Here is a 23,295-nt window from a genome sequence, read left to right as displayed (position 1 = left end):
TGCTTCCTGCATACAGGTTTCTCAAGAGGCAGATCAGGTGGTCTGGTATTCCCAACTCTTTCAGAATTTTCCACAGTTGATTATGATCCACACAGTCAAAGGCTTTGGCATAGTCAATAAATCAGAAGTAGATGTTTTTCTGGAACTCTCTTGCTTTTTCCATGATCCAGCAGATGTTGGCAATTTGATCTCTGGTTTCTCTGCCTTTTCTAAAACCATCTTGAATGTCAGGGAGTTCACGGTTCACGTATTGCTGAAGCCTGGCTTGGAGAATTTTGAGCATTAGTTTACTAGCCTGTGAGATGAGTGCAATCGTGCGGTAGTTTGAGCATTCTTTGGCATTGCCTTTCTTTGAGATTGGAATGAAAACTGACCTTTTCCATTCCTGTGGCCACTGTTGAGTTTTCCAAATTTGCTGGCATATTGAGTGCAGCACTTTCACAGCATCATCTTTCAGGGTTTGAAACAGCTCAACTGGAATTCCATCACCTCCACTAGCTTTGTTCGTAGTGGCCCACTTGACTTCACATTCCAGGATGTCTGGTTCTAGGTGAGTGATCACACCATCGTGATTATCTGGGTCATGAAGATCTTTTTTGTACAGTTCTTCTGTGTATTCTTGCCACCTCTTCTTAATATCTTCTGCTTCTGTTAGATCCATACCATTTCTGTCCTTTATCGAACCCATCTTTGTATGAAATGTTCCCTTGGTATTTAATTTTCTTGAAGAGATCTCTAGTCTTTCCTATCCCTTGTGGTTCAGCTGGTAAAGAATCCACCTGCAGTGTGGGAGACCTGGGTTCGATCCCTGGGTTGGGAAGATCCCCTGGAGAAGGGAAAGACTATCCACTCCAGTATCTGGCCTAGAGAATTCCATGGACTGTATAGTGCATGGAGTTGCAAAGAGTTAGAAAAGGGTAAAAACAAATGCCTCTGATTTAATCCTAGCACTTCATAAAATGTGTGTATCCATTAAAGCAAGGCGATTTTATTCATGTTGAAGAGAAATCTCTGAAAGGGTGGAATAAAACCCAAATGCACAGAAACAGGCCCAAATCCGGCAATGGGCAAACATAGATGTGCAGGTTTAGTGTGAGATTTCGGGAGACCTACCACTACACCGCCCCCCCACCTCAACTAAGTTTCTAATCAAATGCCAAAAATGAATCATCAGAACCTGCTGAAATTTCCTCCTTGCCTGCCTGAACTATTTAAATCATTCCTTTCTATTGCATCTGCTTAGGCTGAGAACAGTCATGTAAACGCCCAGTGACTGATGATTCTGGCAGTTTTGTGAATTATCACATGAAATGCTGGACTGCATGCCTTTCTCCATGGGGTTTATAGTCACACTCCCACGCAAGCTCAGGATCCATGCTCAGCTCACCATCATTCCTGCCATTGTCCCTCAGCGGGGCGCAGCCACAGCCACCAAAATACATTGCTGCAGATTAGACTGTGGTATGCTGGTCGCTTTACATTTTAAAAGACTAAAAGGAATAACCTATTTAAGAAAACCATTCTGATTTTCATCAGTCTGTGCTTTCTTTTCTTTTTCTGTTTCTTCCTTTCTTGCTTTTTCTTTAGGAAACCCACTGGGATGAGCTTCCAACAGGATCATGAAATAACAGAGATAGGACACGCCGTGGAGGTTCCCCATAGGATTCTTGCCTGCGGCTCCCAGGCTGCAGATTTCATTGGCTTTCTGGGAGGAAATGAGCTAGGTGTGATGAGATGACTGCGACAGTAACTGGCGAGCATCTCAGATTCAGTGATGGGAGTCAGCAGATTGGAAGTGTTTAAAGAGGCACAGTGTGTTCTGGAAAAAAAAAATCCCCAAGGCAGCCCACTCAAGAAAATGGAAACTTTAGAAGATTTCTTAATGCAAAATTAAAAGCAAAAGACATTTAATGATAGCTCAGTTAAGGAGGAACTGTACGTCATTAAGGAGAAAGATAGAGGGGGTATATGATAAGCTAGAGACAGAAAGGAGGCCAGAATTGTTGAGTTGTTCCACAGGCATTTACTAAGCACCTACTACATAGCAGTTCCCATGTTATATACTGATAGTATAAAGATGGGTTAGTCTTCCTCTCTTGTGTTGCTAATCTTGGTCTGCTAAAGTGTAAAGAGATGAGTTTTCTTAGATAGTATTGAAAAATGCTTCTATAGTTGGGGTAGTCACTTTCTCTCTACACTTGGACTACTTCTTGTTTTGCAAGGCAGAGCCAGTCTTCCAAAGGTATTAAAGTCATTGCTCTCATTCAGGGTAAGCTTTTCACACAACAGGCAGGACACTAAAGATCCAGGAGTCAATTCATGTACCACTAATGAAAGAATTTGAAAACATAGCTCATGTTCTATAAAGGAAAATAAATATATATCTGATGGTTGCTCTGTAAAGTCAATAAAAAAACTCTAATTTTCTGCTTAATCCCCATTCAGTAGCAGCCCTTGCCCATCATTTTTGATCCTACTAAATAATTTTACTTTTTTAGTACTGTTCATAACACAGGAAGTTCTTTCTGTTGTTACAGATTTTATCAACCTGTTTGCTTTCTTGATCCTCCAAAAATCCTTTGAGAAAGACAGTTAAACCATAACTAGTCAAAGTTTTCCTCATTATAATCCTTCTAAGAAAGAAGAGCTTAGAATGGGACTTCCCTGGTCATCCAGTGGCTAAGACTCCATGCTCTCAATCCAGGGGGCCGAAGTTCAATCCCTGGTCAGGGAACTAGATCCCACATGCCCCAACTAAGAGTCTGTATGCCTTAACTGAAAAAAAAAAAAAAGAAGAAAATACCATGCTGAAAATTGAAGATCCTGTATACCACAACTAAGAACCAGTGCAGCCGAATAAATATTTTTAAAAAGACGAGCTTCCTGGGAAAAAAAAAAAGGCAGGAAAAAGTAAGGGTTATTACAGTATTATAAGACAATGGACTATGATAGGAAAAACAATTAAGAACTTCAAGAAAAGTAAACAAGCTCTAAAAAGAGATATAGTATACTACTTGACTTTTTAGTGGGAAAGAATGTAACCTGTATGAGAAGATACAGTCATAACAAGGTCACACTGGGGCATGGGGAAAGGAAGGGAGATAGTGTGAAAGAATATAGTAAATAGATGATGTATAAGGTTGTGAGAGAGAGAAACAGAAGTACAGAAAAAGAGACTCTTTTAAATTAAAGGACATTAAAGATCGTTACATGTTCTTAGATTAGCCAAGCCAGCTACAACAAAAGCTATTTGAAATATATTGTATATATATGTATATGGCTGATTCATGTTGTTATACAGCAGAAACCAACACAATATGGTTAAGCAGTTATTCTCCAATTAAAAAAAGCCATTTGAATGACAACTGGGGAAATTGTCCTGAGAAACCTAGTGAATGTGTAGTAAGTTTATATGATATTAAGAAATTTTGGGAACTTCCCTCACAGTCAGTGGTTAAGACCCCAACTTCCATTACAGGGGGCATGGGTTGGATCCCTGGTTGGGGAGCTAAGATCCTGCATGCTGCCTGGTGCAGCAAAAAAGTAAAAGAAAAAATAAATTATTGTCAAATACATAAATGTGGTATACATGCACAATGGAATTTTATTAAGCCATTAAAAAAAAATCCAAGGAAATCCTGCCATTTTCAATAACATGAATAGACCTTGAAGGCATTATGCTAAGTGAAATAAGTGAGACAGAGAAAAACAAATTCTGTGTTGTCTTACCCATATGTGGAATCTAAAACATAATAAAACCAAACAAAAACCAAACTCACAGGAAAAAAAGATCAGATTTGTGGTTACCAGAGGCAGGGAATGGGAGCTAGCCATAGGTACAAATTTTCAGCTATAATAAAAATAAATTCTACAGATGTAATGTATAATATGATAACTAGTTAACACTCCTGAGTAATATAGGTAAAAGTTATTAGAAGAGTAAACCCTAAGATATGGCAGAAACCAACACAATATTATAAAGCAGTTATCCTCCAATTAAAAATAAATTGATATTTTAAGAAAGTAAACCCTACGAGTTCTTATCACAAAGAAAAAAAGTTTCTGCCCCTTTTCCTTTGTATTGTATCTACATGAAAGGATAGATACTGACTAAACATAGCAGTAATCATTTCACAGTGTATCTAAGTCAGAGCATCATCCTGAACCCCTTAAACTAACATAGTGAAGTATGTCGGTTATATCTCGATAAAACTAGGAGAAAATGAAAAAAATAAAATGAAAAGGATTGTTGTCATTTTTGTGTGTTGTCATTGTTGCTAAGTCATATCCGACTCTTTGTGACACCATGAACTGCAGCATGCCAGGCTTCCCTGTCCTTTATCTCCCAGAGTTTGCTCAAACTCATGCCCATTGAGTTGATGATACCATCCAACCATTTCATTTTCTTTCTCCCCTTTCTCCTGCCTTCAGTCTTTCCCAGCATCAGGGTCTTTTCCACTGAGTTGGCTCTTCGCATCAGGTGGCCAAAGTATTGGAGCTTCAACTTCAGCACCAGTCCTTCTAATGAATATACAGGGTTGATTTCCTTTAGGATTGACTGGTTTGATCTCCATGCTGTCCAAGGTACTTTCAAGAGTGTTCACCAATATCACATTTCAAAGGCATCAGTTCTTTGGCACTCAGCCTTCTTTATAGTCCAGCTCTCATATCCATACATGACTACTGGAAAAACCACTGTTTTTGTTAGATGCGCTAATAGTTTTTGTTAGATGAACTAATATTTTGGAAATGCCATAACTTTAATATAAACATGTAAGCATTTTGAAATACTCTTACCACTTAGAAACACATCAATATCTAGAAAATTTTTAGACTTTTCTATTTTATTTTAAATATGTGTATACATTACCTTGATTTTAAAATATGTTTAATTAATTTTGACACTGTATCTCTGGATTTATGTCTCTCTGAATTCTAATTCCCAGATATCTTGTAGTTGAAGCTAATCTTCTCAAGAATGACTCTTGTTTTGCAAGGCTCTGAACTTTCAAAAAACAGATTTAATTATGTTCAGTGCACTTCATTTAATTAGGCAAGAATGCAGACTAACGGTTTTAAAAGGTTTTTCATTGTAAGATTGAAACAAAAATAGATTGTGAACTAGGACGTTAAATTAACCAAGTATTCTTCCAGTGTTCTGGTTAGCTAATATGCCTCAATCAAACTAAAAATGCACATCCTAACTAGTTGTGATGGATTGATGGTTAATAATACAGCAAACGCATTGAGGATACCAAGGGGACTTCTCCATCAGTGTGATCCATGGGGTATACCGTGGGCATGACCTATTTTTAAAACAGACAAAATAATCTTATATTTTAATGATAAAATTAAGATTCTTTCATGAATTTAATAAATAAAAATACTAGAGAGAAAAACACTTCCAGAAAGATATTCCACCTAAGAATGCAGTTGACACATAAGGTAGTATAGTAGAGATTTAACAGAGTGGTTGGTTGGTTCCCTTTTTCATTATTTAGATCTCTTTTGTGTGAGACATAACCAAAGTGTATGGTTTGATAGAATTTTTAAAGTAGTGTATAAATCATAGGGATAAATGAAAAGTTATCTAAAGAAAGACATCACTACATTGAGGAGAATAGCCAAAACTTTTTTTTTAACGGGAATAGCATGTTAACACGGTGGTATTTTAATTTGATGGGGCAATATTGACATGTGACTACAAATCCGCTTATTGGTTAATTTGTCATTAATAAGTATGATTAGTTATTGTTCCTTCATTCACAAATAATTACTGAGCATCTGTTTGCAGTATTTGGGCTAGTGGCTGAGACTATGGAAGTAAGCAAGAAAAATGTGATTCTCTGCATCCCTTGCAGAGTTTATAGTCTAGTGGGGAGAATAGGTATCATTCAAGAAGTTAAAAGGAAACATAATCTGTGTTCCTAGGGGAGAAGCAGAGGGATGGCTTGAGAGCACAGAGTAAAGAGTGTAACCACATGACTAAAAATATAAACCAAGCACCTCCCTTTCTTTGGGGTTGAAAATCCAAGAGTAAATACCAGATCCCTGGTGATTGTGGTGGCTACACTGGTGTAGGGGTGTCCCCGCTGAATATAGGATCCTTCTGCCCAGTGCTGTCTCCATTAACAATGCTGTTTATCTGGGAAATTTGGTGAGCTTTGTATCCCAAAGGACTCGGGGTCACTTGCCAGAATGACGGCAGTGGGATGACATGGATAGTTCTGCAGACAGGTGAAGGATCTAAAATCAGCCTGCTTCCCTGGTGAATCTGGGAATTCACCAGAATTCCCTGGTGAATCTGCCTTCTATGCAGGAGATCCTGGTTCAGTTCCTGGATGGGGAAGATCCCCTGGAGAAGGGATAGGCTACCCACTCCATTATTCTTGGGCTTCCCTGATGGCTCAGATAGTAAAGAATCTGCCTGCAGTGTGGGAGACCTGGATTTGATCCCTGGGTTGGGAAGATCCCCTGGAGGATGGCATGGCAACCCACTCTAGTATTTTTGCCTGGACAATCACCATGAACAGAGGAGCCTGGTGGGCTACAGTCCATGAGGTCGCAGAGAGTCGCACATGACGGAGTGACCAAGCACAGGACAACACTAACCTGAGTATAGACACCAACATTGCATCATCCGTGAGTCCAGCAAAACTAGAAAGATAAATCTGGAAGTCCTGGATTATCTCTAAGCATTTGGGTTAGATGGGTGGTGGAGGACCAGCTAAAGTTAACTGTGAAATTCTAACTCCAAGCAAAATATGTGTTTATCTTATGAGCCAGATTTGCATCATATTCTAAATAGTTTTTTTGTTTTAATTTCAGAATGTCCTCATTGTTGAGGTAAGCTGACTTTTCTTTATCCATACTTGGAAGTTAAAAGAATCTAATATTGAGTTTCTAAATATTGACCTTGTTATTGAATGTCCACTGTATGCGGACATCTCAAAATTTACAGAATAGGAGTTAACTAGAATTTGGCTTGAAATAACTTAGAATGGAAGCTTTGCAATAATAGTTGTGTGGTATTTTATCCATTTGTATCTAATGTCTAAATTGGTTCTTAGATCTATTTGTGAATCAGACGTTTTCACAAAAGAGAAAACTAGCCCACAGAACCAAATTTTTTTAATAGAGAAACCAAGGTTGGCTTCTCCTCACCCTTAATTCCATGTTCTTGCTAATGACCTCTAATGACTTGAAACAATCCTCCCTTCAGCATCTAAATCATAAATAGAATCAGTGTAAAAATTTGCTATCCAGGGGAAAGCTATAATTTAATTTAATTTGTTTTTCTGTTTGTTTAAAAAAAAAAAGAAAAAAGAAAAGAGAAAGAAAGAACAGGTCCTTTAGCCCAGCAGGCCTGTCTTATCAGCTGGCAAAAATTCAGGGAAGCTGTTTTTGTTGCGCTTTTGTTACAGTTGCCTGGGTGTGCCATATGTATGTGCCTTTCTGGCTCAGACAAAACCCTTGAAGTAGACCCTCCAGCTAAAGGCACTGCCCGACCCTGGCTAAATTCAGACCTGTTGTTTGGATAATCAGCTCCCGACAGCTGATTTCTGTCCCACACACAATCAATGTCGCCTGCCCATTGTGCTCTAATTGTGCAGCAGCTCATCAGCCAGGGTGAGCCTCTGCTCACGGTAGCCTCGTGCCCTCAGAGCTCACAGGCTGTCACCAGCTGCTGTCCACATACATCTCACTTCCCAGCCATAAAATCTCCTATTAAGTGGGGAGGGTACGTGAAGGGGGAGGGGAGAAGCGTTTATCTGTCCCTTCAGCATATTCAGATGTGCATCCCATGTCCATGAAAATTCATGTGCCCCGTGTAGTGTTACATTACCTCAGGGCCAAATTTACTCCTTGAATGCGCATGCATGGTCCAAATGCACTCGATAAAGAGCCCCACATGCTCTCCAGACGCTGAATGTAGCCTTTCGACACAGCCCAAGGATTCTAGGAGGAAACAAGTCACCAACATATTCCCCCCAAACCCAGCTTCCAGAAAGAGGCACCTGTCTAAAAAATATAACCAGCTCTGCTTCCTACTTGGACTCCTAATTTGATGGCAGTTCTAATTATGATGCATTATTAATAAGGACTAGACTCATCTGTCTGGATGAAAAGCCTTTTAATGCAGCCCAAAGGCATCTGGTTGAATTTGTCTGTCCTCTTTTCTAAGGATGTTGTTGGAACCGGGAGAACCATGAAAGCCTTGCTCAGTAGCATAGAGAAGTACAAGCCCAACATGATCAAGGTAGCCAGGTGAGTACCACATTCACATCATCACTACTTCTGTCTTTCGAAATCTGCCCAAGAGGGATGCTAACACAGGACGCTAGTTCCAAAGAATGCAGTCCATTCCAAACCACTAACCCTTTGCCCTAGGGCATTAGGGTTTGACCACACTGAACAAACAGCCCGCTTGACAGCTAGCCTGAGAGAGGAAGGGGGAGAAGACGTGCTTTGCTGTGTATCTGAGCCCATTTTTCCAATGCCTCTGTTAGCTGTTTCCAGGAGCAGCTGACCGAGCCCCAGTGCCCACGCCCCTCTCCCTCCCATTTATCCAGAATCTCACTGATAAGGAGCCATTGGAGGGAATTCAAGGGCTGTGCCAATGCCCCACATGCTTGAGGGGGGGGACAAAAAAAAGCACGTTTCAAATATATATTTTAATGATGTTCAATTCTATTTGCAATTCACAAACATTTTATCTGGATCACTGAAACATTTTTTTTCCTTTTAATGGTAGTTTGTTGGTGAAGAGAACGCCTAGAAGTGATGGCTTTAGACCTGACTGTAAGTGTTTGAGGCGGGGCGGGGTGGTTGTCGGTTGTTTATTGGCTAGTGGTGGTGTTTTGTGTTTAAGACTCTTTTCATTTCCTAGTTGTCAGCATTCCATGTGAAATGGAAGCTATAAAAGATTTGATGGTTCCATAAATGCTCTATGTCTCCAGCAATAGAACCCTCTACAACCCGGGGTTTTCATTTTCTAATTACACCTTTCCCAGGAATTCTGTTGTATACATTGGATGTTTTTATTTTTAGGTTTTTCTAAAATCTTTGCACCTTCATTCCTAAGAGCTCAGCTAAAATGCGGTTTGGGGGTTGGAGGGAGATGTGACCCCCCAACCCTTGTCTGCCTTGGATGCACAGGATTCCTGCCTTGGCCTCTGTCCCCACCCGTCTGTCCTCTTTGTGTCTCTGTTGGATGCAGAGAGGCACTGGGAAGGTTGAGGGGTTCTACCATCTCCAGGAACTGTGAGCAGACAATGCTAGTGCTGACCTTCAGCAAATTGGAATTTTAGCACACAAAGGGAAATCCGAGACTCTACCCCACCACCTCCAAACACAGATATAACCACACAGAGAATTAGAGCAAGTATCTCTAGATACCATCTTCACACTTCAGTTCAGACCTGTGTTCTCAAGGAGTTTTCTCATCTAAAGCAGTTTCCTCCATCCTCCCCAGGATATGAATAGTTGTAATGCCAGAAAGGATAAACAAGCTGCTTGATTATTTATTATTCTAACACTAGAGGCGATTTTTTTTTCACTTGCATAGGCAGACTTCGGCTGGATTTTTATAACTTACATTTGCACTGGGATAATTTGGCTACAGTTCTCATCAGCAAGCTGAACAAACATTAGCACGAGAAGCATGCTATGGATGGGTAATGTGCCAATGACATTGAACCAGTGGTTCTTTATTCTGAAAACAAGTTGCATTCCTGGGTGGATGTCTTAAATCTAGACAATGTTAGCTCTGGCCAGATAGACCCAGTAACATGTTCCTGTCTAGTTATTGGTATGGGGAATATAATCTGAATATAGTTAGGGTCGGACAAGGTTAGTAAACAGAAATCTTCTAAGGAAATAATCTAAGATACTACATAGAGAAAATTTCAACTGAAGTTAAAAGACATGCACTTCAGAGATATCCAACTAGTTACAAATTTCTTGTGTCACAGCAACAGTACAAAGACAGACATATAGATCAATGGAACAAAATAGAAAGCCCAGAGATAAATCCACACACATATGGACACCTTATCTTTGACAAAGGAGGCAAGAATATACAATGGAGTAAAGACAATCTCTTTAACAAGTGGTGCTGGGAAAACTGGTCAACCACTTGTAAAAGAATGAAACTAGATCACTTTCTAACACCGCACACAAAAATAAACTCAAAATGGATTAAAGATCTAAATGTAAGACCAGAAGCTATAAAACTCCTAGAGGAGAACATAGGCAAAACACTCTCAGACATAAATCACAGCAGGATCCTCTATGATCCACCTCCCAGAATTCTGGAAATTAAAGCAAAAATAAACAAATGGGATCTAATTAAAATTAAAAGCTTCTGCACAACAAAGGAAACTATAAGCAAGGTGAAAAGACAGCCTTCTGAATGGGAGAAAATAATAGCAAATGAAGCAACTGACTAACAACTAATCTCAAAAATATACAAGCAACTCCTGCAGCTCAATTCCAGAAAAATAAATGACCCAATCAAAAAATGGGCCAAAGAACTAAATAGACATTTCTCCAAAGAAGACATACAGATGGCTAACAAACACATGAAAAGATGCTCAACATCACTCATTATCAGAGAAATGCAAATCAAAACCACAATGAGGTACCACTTCACACCAGTCAGAATGGCTGCGATCCAAAAATCTGCAAGCAATAAATGCTGGAGAGGGTGTGGAGAAAAGGGAACCCTCCTACACTGTTAGTGGGAATGCAAACTAGTACAGCCACTATGGAGAACAGTGTGGAGATTCCTTTAAAAATTGCAAATAGAACTACCTTATGACCCAGCAATCCCACTGCTGGGCATACACACCGAGGAAACCAGAATTGAAAGAGACACATGTACCCCAATGTTCATCGCAGCACTGTTTATAATAGCCAGGACATGGAAACAACCTAGATGTCCATCAGCAGATGAATGGATAAGAAAGCTTTGGTACATATACACAATGGAGTATTACTCAGCCGTTAAAAAGAATTCATTTGAATCAGTTCTGATGAGATGGATGAAACTGGAGCCGATTATACAGAGTGAAGTAAGCCAGAAAGAAAAACACCAATACAGTATACTAACACATATATATGGAATCTAGAAAGATGGCAATGACGACCCTGTATGCAAGACAGGAAAAAAGACACAGCTGTGTATAACGGACTTTTGGACTCAGAGGGAGAGGGAGAGGGTGGGATGATTTTGGAGAATGGCATTCTATCATGTATACTATCATGTAAGAATTGAATCGACAGTCCATGTCTGATGCAGGATACAACATGCTTGGGGTTGGTGCATGGGGATGACCCACAGAGATGTTATGGGGAGGGAGGTGGGAGGGGGGTTCATGTTTGGGAACACATGTAAGAATTAAAGATTTTAAAATTAAAAAAAAAATAAAAAATAAAAAAAAAATAAGTAAATTAAAAAAATAAATAAATAAAATAATAGATAGCACTAGTAAGAGATTCAGAGAAGGCAATGGCACCCCACTCCAGTACTCTTGCCTGGAAAATCCCATGGACGGAGGAGCCTGGTAGGCTGCAGTCCATGGGGTTGCGAAGAGTCGGACACAACTGAGCAACTTCACTTTCACTTTTCTCTTTCATGCATTGGAGAAGGAAATGGCAGCCCACTCCAGTGTTCTTGCCTGGAGAATCTCAGGGACGGCGGAGCCTGGTGGGCTGCTGTCTGTGGGGTCGCACAGAGTCGGGCACAACTGAAGCGACTTAACAGCAGCAGCAGCAGCAGTAAGAGATTAATTTTTTTTTAATTAAAAAAATTAAAGTGTAATTGATTTACAATGTCATGTTAATTTCCTGGTGTGCAGCACAGTGCTTCAGTTATACATATATATTTGGATACATGCATGCATGCTTGGTCATGTCCAACTCTTTTCCACCCCGTGGACTGTAGCCCACGAAGCTCCTCTGTCTATGGGATTTCCCAGGCAAGAATACTGGAGTGGATTGCCATTTTCTACTTCAGGAAATCTTCCAGACTCAGGGATCAAATCTACCTCTTCTGTGTTGACAAGCGGATTCTACCACTGAGCTACCTGGGAAGCCCATTTGTATACAAATACATTCTGTTTTAGATTCTTGTCCCTTATAAGTTATTACAAAGTAATGAGTATAGTTCCCTGTGCTATACAGTAGGTCCTTACATATGGAATCTAAAAAATAAGTTGCAGATGAACTTATTTACAAAATGGAAGAAGACTCATAGACACAGAGATTTTGGTGTGTCTGACTCTGTTTTAAGAGCTACAAAGAGATGAACATGTTTAATCCTCACAGCTTTCTCTAAAGTAGGTGCTATTGCTGTGCCCATTTTACAGATGATGAAACTGAACACAGCCCGGTTAAAGAGCTTGCTGGGTCACAAAGCTGTAAGTGTACAGTCACTGTTGAGCCCAGGCAATCTGATTACTATCGCGGCTCTTACTCATGCACTCCATCTGTAAGTAGCATCTGCAGTTGCAAATATAAGGGTAGGAACTGCACTCACTCACCGGCTAGAGACCAGTCAACTCTTTCCTGGCTGTTCTCCTGACCTGCTGGTTCAAGATTCTTTTACTCCATGACAGCTTTGAAGGTTTGACCTTTGGAACCAATTTTTCCCAGTCTGACCTGCCCATGTCCATTGTAGAGATTGCGTTACTCACTGTAAAGTCATCATTATCTTTACAACCATGGGTTCCTGGGCTTTGCTAATATTCTTTTAGCTAGCTCAGAATCTTTGTGTTTCTGTCTTTCTTCCCGGATTTCTGAGGCTTTGTACTTTTTGGTCCTTTTTCATAGTTGACTTTTTCCTCTATGCTCAATGACACTTGTATCTTCTGACACCTTTTCTTCTGCTCTGCTTGTCCTCTTTGATTATTTTTCTCAAGAAACCTACAGTTTGGAGGGATCAAACTGGCTTTCTAACAGTGACACACAATGCAGTGCTTAGGAAAACAAGTCCCTCCCCTCTAGCACTTTCTGCGAGCAGTAACCAGTTGGTTTCTCCCTGTGAAAGCATCCTTGATCAGAAGGACCAACGAGGAGGTGAGTAGTTAACCACAGAGGTAACTGTCTCCGTGCTGTAAGTCCACTGGCTGTGCCAAAGTACTCTTTTGTAAAAGTAAGCAAGTACATCTCTCATTTGCAATACTGTAGTAAACTAGCAGAAGATTGCCCTACACTGGAAAGAATTTGAAAAATCATTGGGCTATAGGCACATTTATTCAGTTTTAAAACCTGAGGAAGAAGAACTGTTTCATGTTCCTTAAGAGTCCTTTTCAGGGACTTCCCTCATGGTCTAGTGATTAAGACTTTGCCAGGTTAGATCCCTGGTTGGGAATCTGAGATCTCACATGCCTCACAGGCAAAAAACCAAAACATAAAACGGAAACAATACTGAAACAAATTCAATGAAGGCTTTTAAAATGGTCCACATTAAAAAATCTTTTTAAAAAATCCTTTTCAATAAAAATCATCTTTCAATATATTCATTTTTTTACTTAACCTGAGTACCTTAATGGGCTGTGGCTCAGTGGAAAAGAATCTTCCTGCAAATGCAGGAGATGTGGGTTTGATCCCTGGGTTGGAAAGATCCCCTGGAGAAGGAAATGGCAAACCCACTCCAGTGTTCTTGCCTGGAAAATTCCATGGACGGAGGAGCCTGGCAGGCTACAGTCCACGGGGCCCCAAAGAATCCGATACAACTGAGTGCCTGAGCACAGATGCACGCTCTCATCCTACCCTCAGTGGAGACAGAGTTAATTGCTATCATCTGCATTGAGGATTCAAAGACTAGCATTAGAGTAACCTTCAGCATGTCTTCCTCAAGCTGAACAGTCCCGTCTCCTTTCACCTTGTCTCAGGTTTTGCTTTCTAGCCCTTCATCCCGCCGAGGACACTGGATGCAGTGGGAGGATGGCTTCCTATTGCAACAGCCTGCGCCCCTATTCACATCTGACAGCACAGGGACACCTTCTGATTGAACTGCACTTCATGCTTCTTGCAGTGTTTCCTTTGGCATGATATTGTTGGATACTCTCTGCTTTGAAAAAGCAGCGCTATATGCCTGACTCAGGCATACTTCTTGTTATCCACGGGGCTTCCTGAGCCCTTTCTCAGCTTTGTCTACAAGGATTGCAGTCATTTTTCACTGTCTGTTTGTTGGTTTGTCCTGTCTGCCTGAGTAGTCACTCTGGTCCAAGTCCCACTGGGTTCATCTTATGCATTGATTGTCACTTTTCTCACTTACTTCTGCCTAATGGAAGGTCCTCACACGTTAGGTGCCAACAGCAGCTTATGGTGGCTTTATATTTCTGTTATTTAAATTGTGTTCTTTTTTTTTCCCTTCCTCTCTCTGCTCAGATGCTGGATTTGAGATTCCAAACTTATTTGTGGTGGGTTATGCCTTAGATTACAATGAATACTTCAGAGATCTAAATGTAAGTCTTGCGTGCAATCCCTACCCCCATTTTCACAAGAACATCGCAATGATACCAGTTTAACAGATTTTTAAAATAGCCGTAATGATGACTGCCATTTATTGAGTGTCTTTTGTGTCAGGAATGTTCTGGGCACTTGGCATTCTTAGTCTCAGTGAATTGCCACCACTGCCCAGCAAGGTTGGTATTAGGATGTTGGAAGCAGTTATGATTGTCTCTATTTTGTATGAAGGAAATAAGCAGAAAGACAGCTTGCTGCTGAGTTTTCTCCATCGTCATCAACTGTGTCTCCATCGACCATACTAACAATACTCAATAAACTGTTTAGTGTCAGTGCTTGAGGTCCAGAAGTTTCCAATTACAGTGGCTTGTAGCTCATAACTCTTTCCCCTTGGGAGAAATGGCTATAGGCATGGACCCTCAGGTGTGTGACCCTGACAGCTGCTGAATGATCTGGAGATAAACATCTAACCCAATGTGGACCAGTCCGTCTCTCTCCCCTAGGATTTAGAAACTTAAACCAAGAGCCACAGAGACCAAGGGGTTTGGGGCTTAGGCCTGGGCTGGCTTCTGGAGCCTGTGTCTGGCTTCCAGTTGCTGCACTACTCTGCTGTTCCTCTGCCTTTGCGAGCTACCCCAGTCTCCTACCAGCAATAGCCCCCTGCACCCCCCACCGCTTTGCTTACGTTAACCCAGCGCCATTTCTGTTGCTTGCCATCAAAATACATCTGACACATTTCTGGCTACCCAAAAAGGATCAAAGAAAAGTCAGTATTTGTGTTTACTACAGCTGTTTCTCTATTCACTGTAGAAGCTGTAACTTCACCAGTAGGATACGTCTATCTCCACCACCACCTATATTCCACAGCCCTCAGTATGTATATTGTTGTTACAGACCTACAAAGCGAGATTCAGAAAAGAGCTCAAAACTCGAATAGTGAAGAAATTTTTGTCTTAGTGGGTCTCTTTAGATTTTACAGATATCTGCATGTGTACACATATATGTGCATGTGTATGTGCATATACATAATATGTATATATATATACATAATACACATATAAATAAATACATATTGGGTTGGCCAAAAAGTTTGTTCATCTTTTTCCATAAGATGGCCCTAGCAGCGCTTGGTTGTCTTTAACTTCATTCAAAGCAGTTCTGGTAGATTGTACTGTGACAGCTGTCATATCAATGTGCATCTTTTTTTAAAATAATCAAAATTGGTGAATTTTTGTGTAGCCATTTTAATATTGAAGATGGAAGAAAAAAGCAACATTGTCGACATGTTATGTTTTATTACTTCGAGAAAGGTAAAGACACAACCAAAAGGCAAAAAAAGACTTGTGCAGTGTATGGAGAAGGTGCTGTGACTGATGAAATGTGTCTAGCGCGGTTTGCAAAGTTTCATGCTAGAGAATTCTTGCTGGACAATGCTCAATGGTCGGGTAGACCAATTGAAGTTGATAGCAATCAAATCAAGACATTAACTGAGAATAATCAGTGTTATACCATGTGGGAGATAGCCAACATACTCAAAATATCCAAATCAAGCGTTGAAAACCATTTGTACCAGCTTGGTTATGCTAATCACTTTGGTGTTTGGGTTCCACATAAGTTTAGCAAAACGAAAAACCTTCTTGACCATATTTCCACATGTGATTCTCTATTGAAACATAATGAAAATGTTGTCTTTAAAACAAATTGTGATGGGAGATGAAAAGTGGATACTGTACAATAATATGGAATGGAAGTGATTTGGGGGCAACCAAAGTGAGTCATCACCAACCACATCAAATGCCAGTCTTCATCCAAAGAAGGTGATGTTGTATATATGGTGGGATTTGCAGGGAATCCTCTATTATAAGCTTTTTCTGGAAAACCAAACGATTCATTCCAGCAAGTACTGTACCCAGTTAGACCAACTGAAAGCAGCTCTCAAACAGAAAATGCATAATCTTCCATCAGGATAACGCAAGATTGCATGTTTCTTTGATGACCAGGTAAGAGCTGTTACAGCTTAGCTGGGAAGTTCTGATTCATCCACTGTATTCACCAGACATTGCATCTTTGATGCCCATTTATTTTGGTCTTTACAAAATTCTCTTCATGGAAAAAAAATTACAATTCCTTGGAAGGCTGTAAAAGGCACCTGCAACAGTCCTTTGCTCAGAAAGATAAAAAGTTTTGGGAAGACGGAGTCATGAAGTTGCCTGAAAAATGGCAGAAAGTAGTGGAACAAAACAACAAATATGTTGTTCAATAAAGTTCTTGGTGAAAACGAAAACTGTATCTTTGATTTTTACTTAAAACCCAAAGAAACTTTTTGGCCAGCCCAATTCATATGTATTTAAATGAAGAGTAATGAAGTAGGAGATGATATTACTGCATCCCATTTTCTGCACTTCTTATTTTGTTAAGAGGCTGATGCATTTAAATCCTTTATTGTTTCAGCACATATGTGTGATCAATGAACACGGCAAAGAAAAATATCGAGTCTAAAGAAGTAAAATTTTGCCATCACATCTCCAGATAACATCCTACTTAACGACTACACTCAGGAAGCCAGCATGTAAAATTTGTCTCCCAGGCATCTTCACTCAGCAGGACTTAAAATGGAAAAAAAAAAATTTTTAATGAACGAGCTTTCTTTTCTGAGACTATAACATAACATAGAGAGTCCCAAAGGTTTTTAAGGAAAAGAAAGCAATGCTTTTATTTGACTTGTTCCAAATTAAACACTCCACCTTGTGACTCACAAGTTCAGTCCACCTTCACACCCCTGAGAAACTCCTTCTTTTGTTTTGATAAAGTCATTATGGTTGATTACTATACCCGCACCTACTTACTCAAATATTTTTCAGTTAAGTTTTTTTTTTTTTTAGTACTTCATTTTGGTGATATTTCACAATCTTAAAACCTGAAAGCCTTTTCAGTGAACCTCTGAGCCCATATTCTAGAAATGCAACTGGATTCCATACTAATAAAGGAGGAAAAGGACAATTTAATATAAATTTCTGTTTGCACACTTCTGACAGGCCATTATGATCTGCTTTGACAAAGCCTCTCTGAACAGCAGCGTTCAGTGCATCTTAATGATGTTATGAAATGGGCCTTTGCCCAGTGCTCTTGATTGGAGCTTCCGGTATGTGATAACGGTATGTCATGTATGCTTGGATGTACTCAAGTGTGTTTAATACTCTGAATTTTAAATAGAAAAAACACAATGGCAGCAAGGACCCTGGTCTCTCAGCAGCACTCGTTTATTCGTTTGAGACATGAGCAAATAGCAAAATTGTGGGGGGAGGGGAAGGTGTTTTCAGTGCTTGAAACTGGGAAAGTATAAATTGTTATTGTATTTCCGTCAGAGGGCCAGACACTATTATGTATTATCCTAAAGAAGAATACAGAGGCTGAATAATTTTTTTAAGTGGCCTTATGAGACTGATCACATAACCCAGTGCGCTACAGAAAACTAGGATACTTAAAAGTTTTTTTCTGAATAACATTTTTTTCCATTTCCACTGTTTTATGAGAGGTTTTCTAATTTATGGGGATTTTAATTGAAAATAAACTTGAGTGCCAGTAGAGCTGTTTTTTCCTCACTTCCTAAAGGAGCAAATGCAAAATAAATAACTAAGCAGCCTTTGTTTGGTTCTGAACTGTATGTGGTGTATTGTTATCGAGTTCCAGCTTCCTTTAAAGTAATAAAGAATAAGAAAACTTGTTATGTCTCATAACTGCTTACTGTTTTTCTTCCGCCTTCATATCTTTTATGTACTTGCAGCCAATAAACTGTGTGTGAGCCAGTAGCTTAAATATACGGCTGCATACGTCTTCCCTGTGGCTTTATTTTTGTTAACCTGGAAAAAATCCAGTATGTGCACCAATATAAGCAAACGATTAAACCAGGCTTGATCTGCTGCTTTTTTTTCTTCTCTCCTCTTAAGCTTGTTTGCAAGAACAAGGAATTTGAGTTGTAGAAAGAAGATTTTCCTGCATATCTTTGTTCCAGTCAGAGAAGAAAATAAACCACACCCAGTTATCCCAAGGGGCCAGCAGGGAGAGGGAATTCTTTCTAGCTTTGTTCTGCAGAAGAATCAGTATCCAAGTTATAGGTTGAAAATTCGGTCTCACTGGCCAGTTTCTTGATCTATCAACATGAATCTTCTACATATAATTTCCCACTATGCCACATTTATATCAGAGGACCTAGGAAAATCTAAAGATACTTGATTTTAAATATAAAATTAGCCAGAAAGTATGTATAATTGAAAGATTTTCTTGAAAATGTTGAATTTTAGTAACCATCAGTATCATTTCTGAGGACTGTAGGTTTATTCAGATTAGAAAGGGAATTGATCTACTTCACAAGATTTCGAGAAGGAATTATGAGAGTTAATACTGAAAAAGAAAAATTCATTAAACACACAAGAAAGGTAATCATTCCTGAAATGTTTTCCAGTCAGACAACATTTTGACAGTGATATCCAAGAACATCATCTTGGGAAGAATATTATTTCCTTTTCTCTTGAAAACTCTAATCTGTTTAGTACCACTGAGTTTATTCAACCTAGACCAAAAATATAAAAGCTTATCATCTGATTAACAACCATGTCCCAAACCTGAGTAATAAGGAGGAAAAAGTGTGTGGCATGTTTCCCTGGAAAAATTACTTACTAATACTTTGGGATCTTTGAAACAGATCAGAACCCCTTGTTATAACCTGGCCCTTACTGAACTGGAACATTTTGCATATTGAACCAGGTACCCCCAAGCTGAACTGTGTGAGGGTCAGATCCTAATGTGTCCTTGTTTTTTTTTAATTTATTTTTTTTATTGAAGGATAATTGCTTTACAGAATTTTATTGTTTTTAACCTTTGGATATCTTTGGGTATCACTTGTTTTGCTGTGTCTCAGGCCTGCGGAGACTGAACACAGCCACCTCCTCAGCCTCCTGTGCCATGAACTTGGATCTGCCCAGCGGAGACAGAAGGTAACCCATCCCACTTCTGAAGACCTGCTGTCATGGAAATATCGCCCCATTTTTGTAATCGAGTTACTGTGTTCTAGGAAATTGAAACCCTAAACCACACTCTCCACCCAGATGTCTGGCTAATTTGGGCAGAAAATAGCATTTGGGAGTTTACCACCATAAAGTTCCTTTGGGTCCCCTGATGACATCTGAGGCCTGGTGGGCCAACAAGCTTTGTGAAGGGAAAGAGAATCACAGGAGGGACTCTGGGAGTTGATGCTGGAAGGTGTACAGAGTAAGGAAGGACGATGCGGTAGGGAGGGCTGCGTGGCCCATGGCCCCCGTCATGCCCCATGAGTGGATCTGACGCCAGCAGGAAGAGCTGTTTTCCTAGCAGTCTTCATGCTACACAGTGGGGCAGCCAGGTGGGTCCCTGCATTTCACCGAGGATCCTGGTGCAGCTTTGCCACAGGGAGGAGTCCTAGGAAGACATCTCCCTTTGAAGATCCCAAGGATTTTGCTCTTGGGATGGGAAGAGTTGGGGGAGCTCTTGGGCTGGGAAGGGGGTCCACATCCAGGGTGCTTCATGAGATTTCCCCTCAAGAGACTTCATGAGCCACAGGTGTCCACAGGCGGCCAGAGCACCCCCATGACATGAGTGTTGATGGCCACATGTGAGAAAGCTCTGGGTGCCCCAGAAACATAGCAGTCACCTGGATCATGCCGTTCACGATGCTGGTGCCCTGGGTGAGGATGGCTGGCCCTGGGGCAGGGGGTGGGGGGAGAAGGGGCTGAAATCCACCCACACTCCACTTGTTCGGCCTGGGACTGTGTCAGGCTTCAGGTAAGTGTGTCTTAAACTAGTCTACCAGAAAAGAGTGCATTTTTTGTTTTTAGCAATTTCTCATCCAGGAATGCTCAGTCCTGTGCTTAGTTGCTCAGTCACGTCTGACTCTTTGCAGCCCAAAGGGCTGTAGCCCGCCAGGCTCTTCTGTCCATGGGGGTTCACCAGGCAAGAATACCGGAGTGGGTTGCCATGCCCTCCAGGGGATCTTTCCAACCCAGGGATTGAGCCCAGGTCTCCCATATTGTGGCAGATTCTTTACCGTCTGAGCCACCAACAAAGCCCAAGAATACTGGAGTGGGTAACCTATCCCTTCTCCAGAGGATCTTCCTGATCCAGGAATTGAACTGGGGTCTCCTGCACTGCAGGCAGATTCTTTACCAGCTTAGCTACCAGGCAAGCCTGAGGTGGCTTTTTCTGCCAGAGTGGCATTTATTCAGAAGTAGGTAGGGAAAAAGATGGGATGGGTGCTGGAGTACCACATTTTCCAAGTGAGAGGAATAAGCCTGAACTAATGTTACTGTGACCTCATCCATATCCAGATCCTAGTGGGTGTTGACTAATGAGTAAGCTATGAGTAAGGATGGTGAAGTGTAGGCAACTTGTTCAAGAAATCTGGCTCTGAAGAGAAACCATAGCTAGATGGCTTTTGAAAGGTGGAAGAAGCTTGTGGGGGCTTCCCTGGGGGTCCAGTGGGTAAGAATCCTCCTGCCAGTGCAGGGGACACCAGTTGGATCCCTGGTCTGGGGAGATCCCACATGCCGCAGAGCAGCTAAGCCTGGTCAGTCCAGTGGTTAAGACTTCTTACTTCTGCCCAGCCACTGAAGCCTGAGCCCTAGGGTCAATGCTCGGCAACAAGAGAAGCCACGGCAGTGAGAAGCCCTCGAACCACGGCCAGAGAGTAGCCCTCACTTGCTGCAACTAGGGAAAGTCCACTCACAGCAGCAAAGACCCAGCACAGCCACACACACGCATGCACGCACACACACACATGCACACGCACACACGCACGCACACAAGATGGAAGAGGCTTGCATATCTTTATTTGCTATAGAGAACAAAAAACAGCTGTATGACAAATCACCCCAAAACTGAGTGGCTTAAACCAACAATAATTATTTCTTATCTTGTATGCTTCCAAGAGCTAGGAGTATGGAGAGAGCCCAGTAGAGGCTCGTTTCTGCTCCATGATGGTGGTTGCTTCTGCAAGAAGATGCAAAGGCTGAGGGCTAATCTGTCCAGTGTGGCAGCCATTAGCCACATGCAGTTACTTGAATTTAAATGCACTGAAGTTAAATTAAAGATTTACTTTTCATTCACACCAACTACATTGTAGTTGCTCCATGGCCTCATATGATAGTAAGCACAAATGGAAAATATCCATAATTGCAGAAAGTTCTATGGGTAGCTGTGATCTAAAGGCCTGTCTGGTGGTTGATGTTGACCTTTAGCCTGAACCTCAGCTAAGGCTGGAATTCTGTGTGGTGTCTCCATGTGGTTTGGACTTCCTCACAACATGGCGGCCAGGTCCCCAAGGCAAGTGCAGAGACAAAAGCAGGTGGATGCTGTATCGCTGCTTATGTGACAGGCTCGCTACTATCACGTTCTGTGAGTCAAAGCAGATAAAGGGATTTTCCTGCATTCAAGGGGAGGGAACACAGATCACCACCACACGGGACAAATAGCAGGATTTCCTGCTTTTACTGCAGGAGTTCTGGGTTTGACCCTGTTGGGGGTACTAAGATCCCACAAGCCATGAGATACGGCCAAATAAATAAATAAAATGTGATTTCTTTCTTTAAAAAAGGAAAAGAATAGCAACATCATATTGTAAGAAAATCAACTGAGGGACTTTCCTGTCCAGTCCAGTGGTTAAGACTCCTCACTTCTGATGCAGGAGGCGTAGATTCGATCCCTGGTCAGGGAACTAGATCCCCCATGGCACATGGTGCCGCCAAAAAAAGAGCAAATCAAGTGAGATGGCATACATGTTGCTGTGGCCACTTTCAGAAACCTGAAGATGAGATCTGCCACAGAAAGACAATGTGTCCTCATTTCCCTACTACTAAGGTTAGTGAAGGAGCTGACTGTTCAGTCGTCATAATGCATAATTGAATGTATGCCTGCTTGCACAGAGTCTTAAAGATTACAAAGTACTAGCTAGCCACATGGGAAAATATGAGATGATGACAAGAACAGCAGGCGGTAGCACAGAAGCACACCTTGATTACAGAGAGAGAAATGCATGTCTTCCCACTGACAGTATCTGGAATAAATTAAGAAGACTTTGAAAGAGCAGTTTTATTTCTGTTAAGGTGCTTTAAGTTTGAAACATAAAAAACTATAAAATAATTTTTTCTTGACAAACATCCTATAGAGGTAAATTCATTTTAGTATTTCCATTTTTATATGAAAAAATTGTGTAATAATTTGGCCAAAAAAGTGATTAAGGATAGGGGTCCTTAAAAACACAATAAGATTTAAATGTAACAAGATGAACAGTTACATATATATATATATGTAGTTATATATATATAAAAGTTACATATATATACTACATATACTAGAAATAATACTCACCAAATAAATTACAAAACAACAGATAACTCAGTACTAATCTGTAAGATTTTTCAATGAAAACTTCTCTGATTTATCTAGTCTCCTAATATTCAAAGACAGAACTGGTTGACTGGAAAAAGAAATCAATGTAATTTTTGTAGTAAGAATTTTGGCTCTGTTATGTGAAGAATATCATCAATAGCCTGAGAAAATGACTAATAGTATATAGCTACTGAGTGATTGCACAAACCCTTATAATTGAATTCAAAAGAGATCTGTCATGAGCCTAACAAAGCATCTCATGAAAGATTCAAGCCCAGACATTGAGAGTGTTGACATTTCGTGAAAGATTTGGCTGCAACTATCGTGGGGCTTTCCTGGTGGCAAAGGGGTAAAGAACTCACTTGCCAGTGCAGGAGACGCAGGAGACTCGGGTTTGATCCC

The 23,295-nt window shown here is 40.7% G+C and overlaps 1 protein-coding gene across 1 annotated transcript in view; it reads left to right on the top strand.

The window, feature by feature from the left end:
• Positions 1-17,025, top strand: part of PRTFDC1 (phosphoribosyl transferase domain containing 1) — a 105,173-nt gene extending 88,148 nt beyond the window's left edge. Inside the window, exons 5-9 of the mRNA XM_068987624.1 lie at positions 6,829-6,846; positions 8,186-8,268; positions 8,756-8,802; positions 14,398-14,474; positions 16,927-17,025. Coding sequence (XP_068843725.1) covers positions 6,829-6,846; positions 8,186-8,268; positions 8,756-8,802; positions 14,398-14,474; positions 16,927-16,974 — 273 coding nt within the window. The 3' untranslated portion in view covers positions 16,975-17,025. The remainder of the gene's footprint in view (positions 1-6,828; positions 6,847-8,185; positions 8,269-8,755; positions 8,803-14,397; positions 14,475-16,926) is intronic.
• Positions 17,026-23,295: the final 6,270 nt, after the last annotated feature.

Source organism: Capricornis sumatraensis, chromosome 15, assembly GCF_032405125.1.
Source record: "Capricornis sumatraensis isolate serow.1 chromosome 15, serow.2, whole genome shotgun sequence".
NCBI classification, from domain to species: Eukaryota; Metazoa; Chordata; class Mammalia; order Artiodactyla; family Bovidae; genus Capricornis; species Capricornis sumatraensis.
Note: the sequence above shows the minus strand (reverse complement) of the source record. Positions and strands in the feature narration are given on the sequence as shown.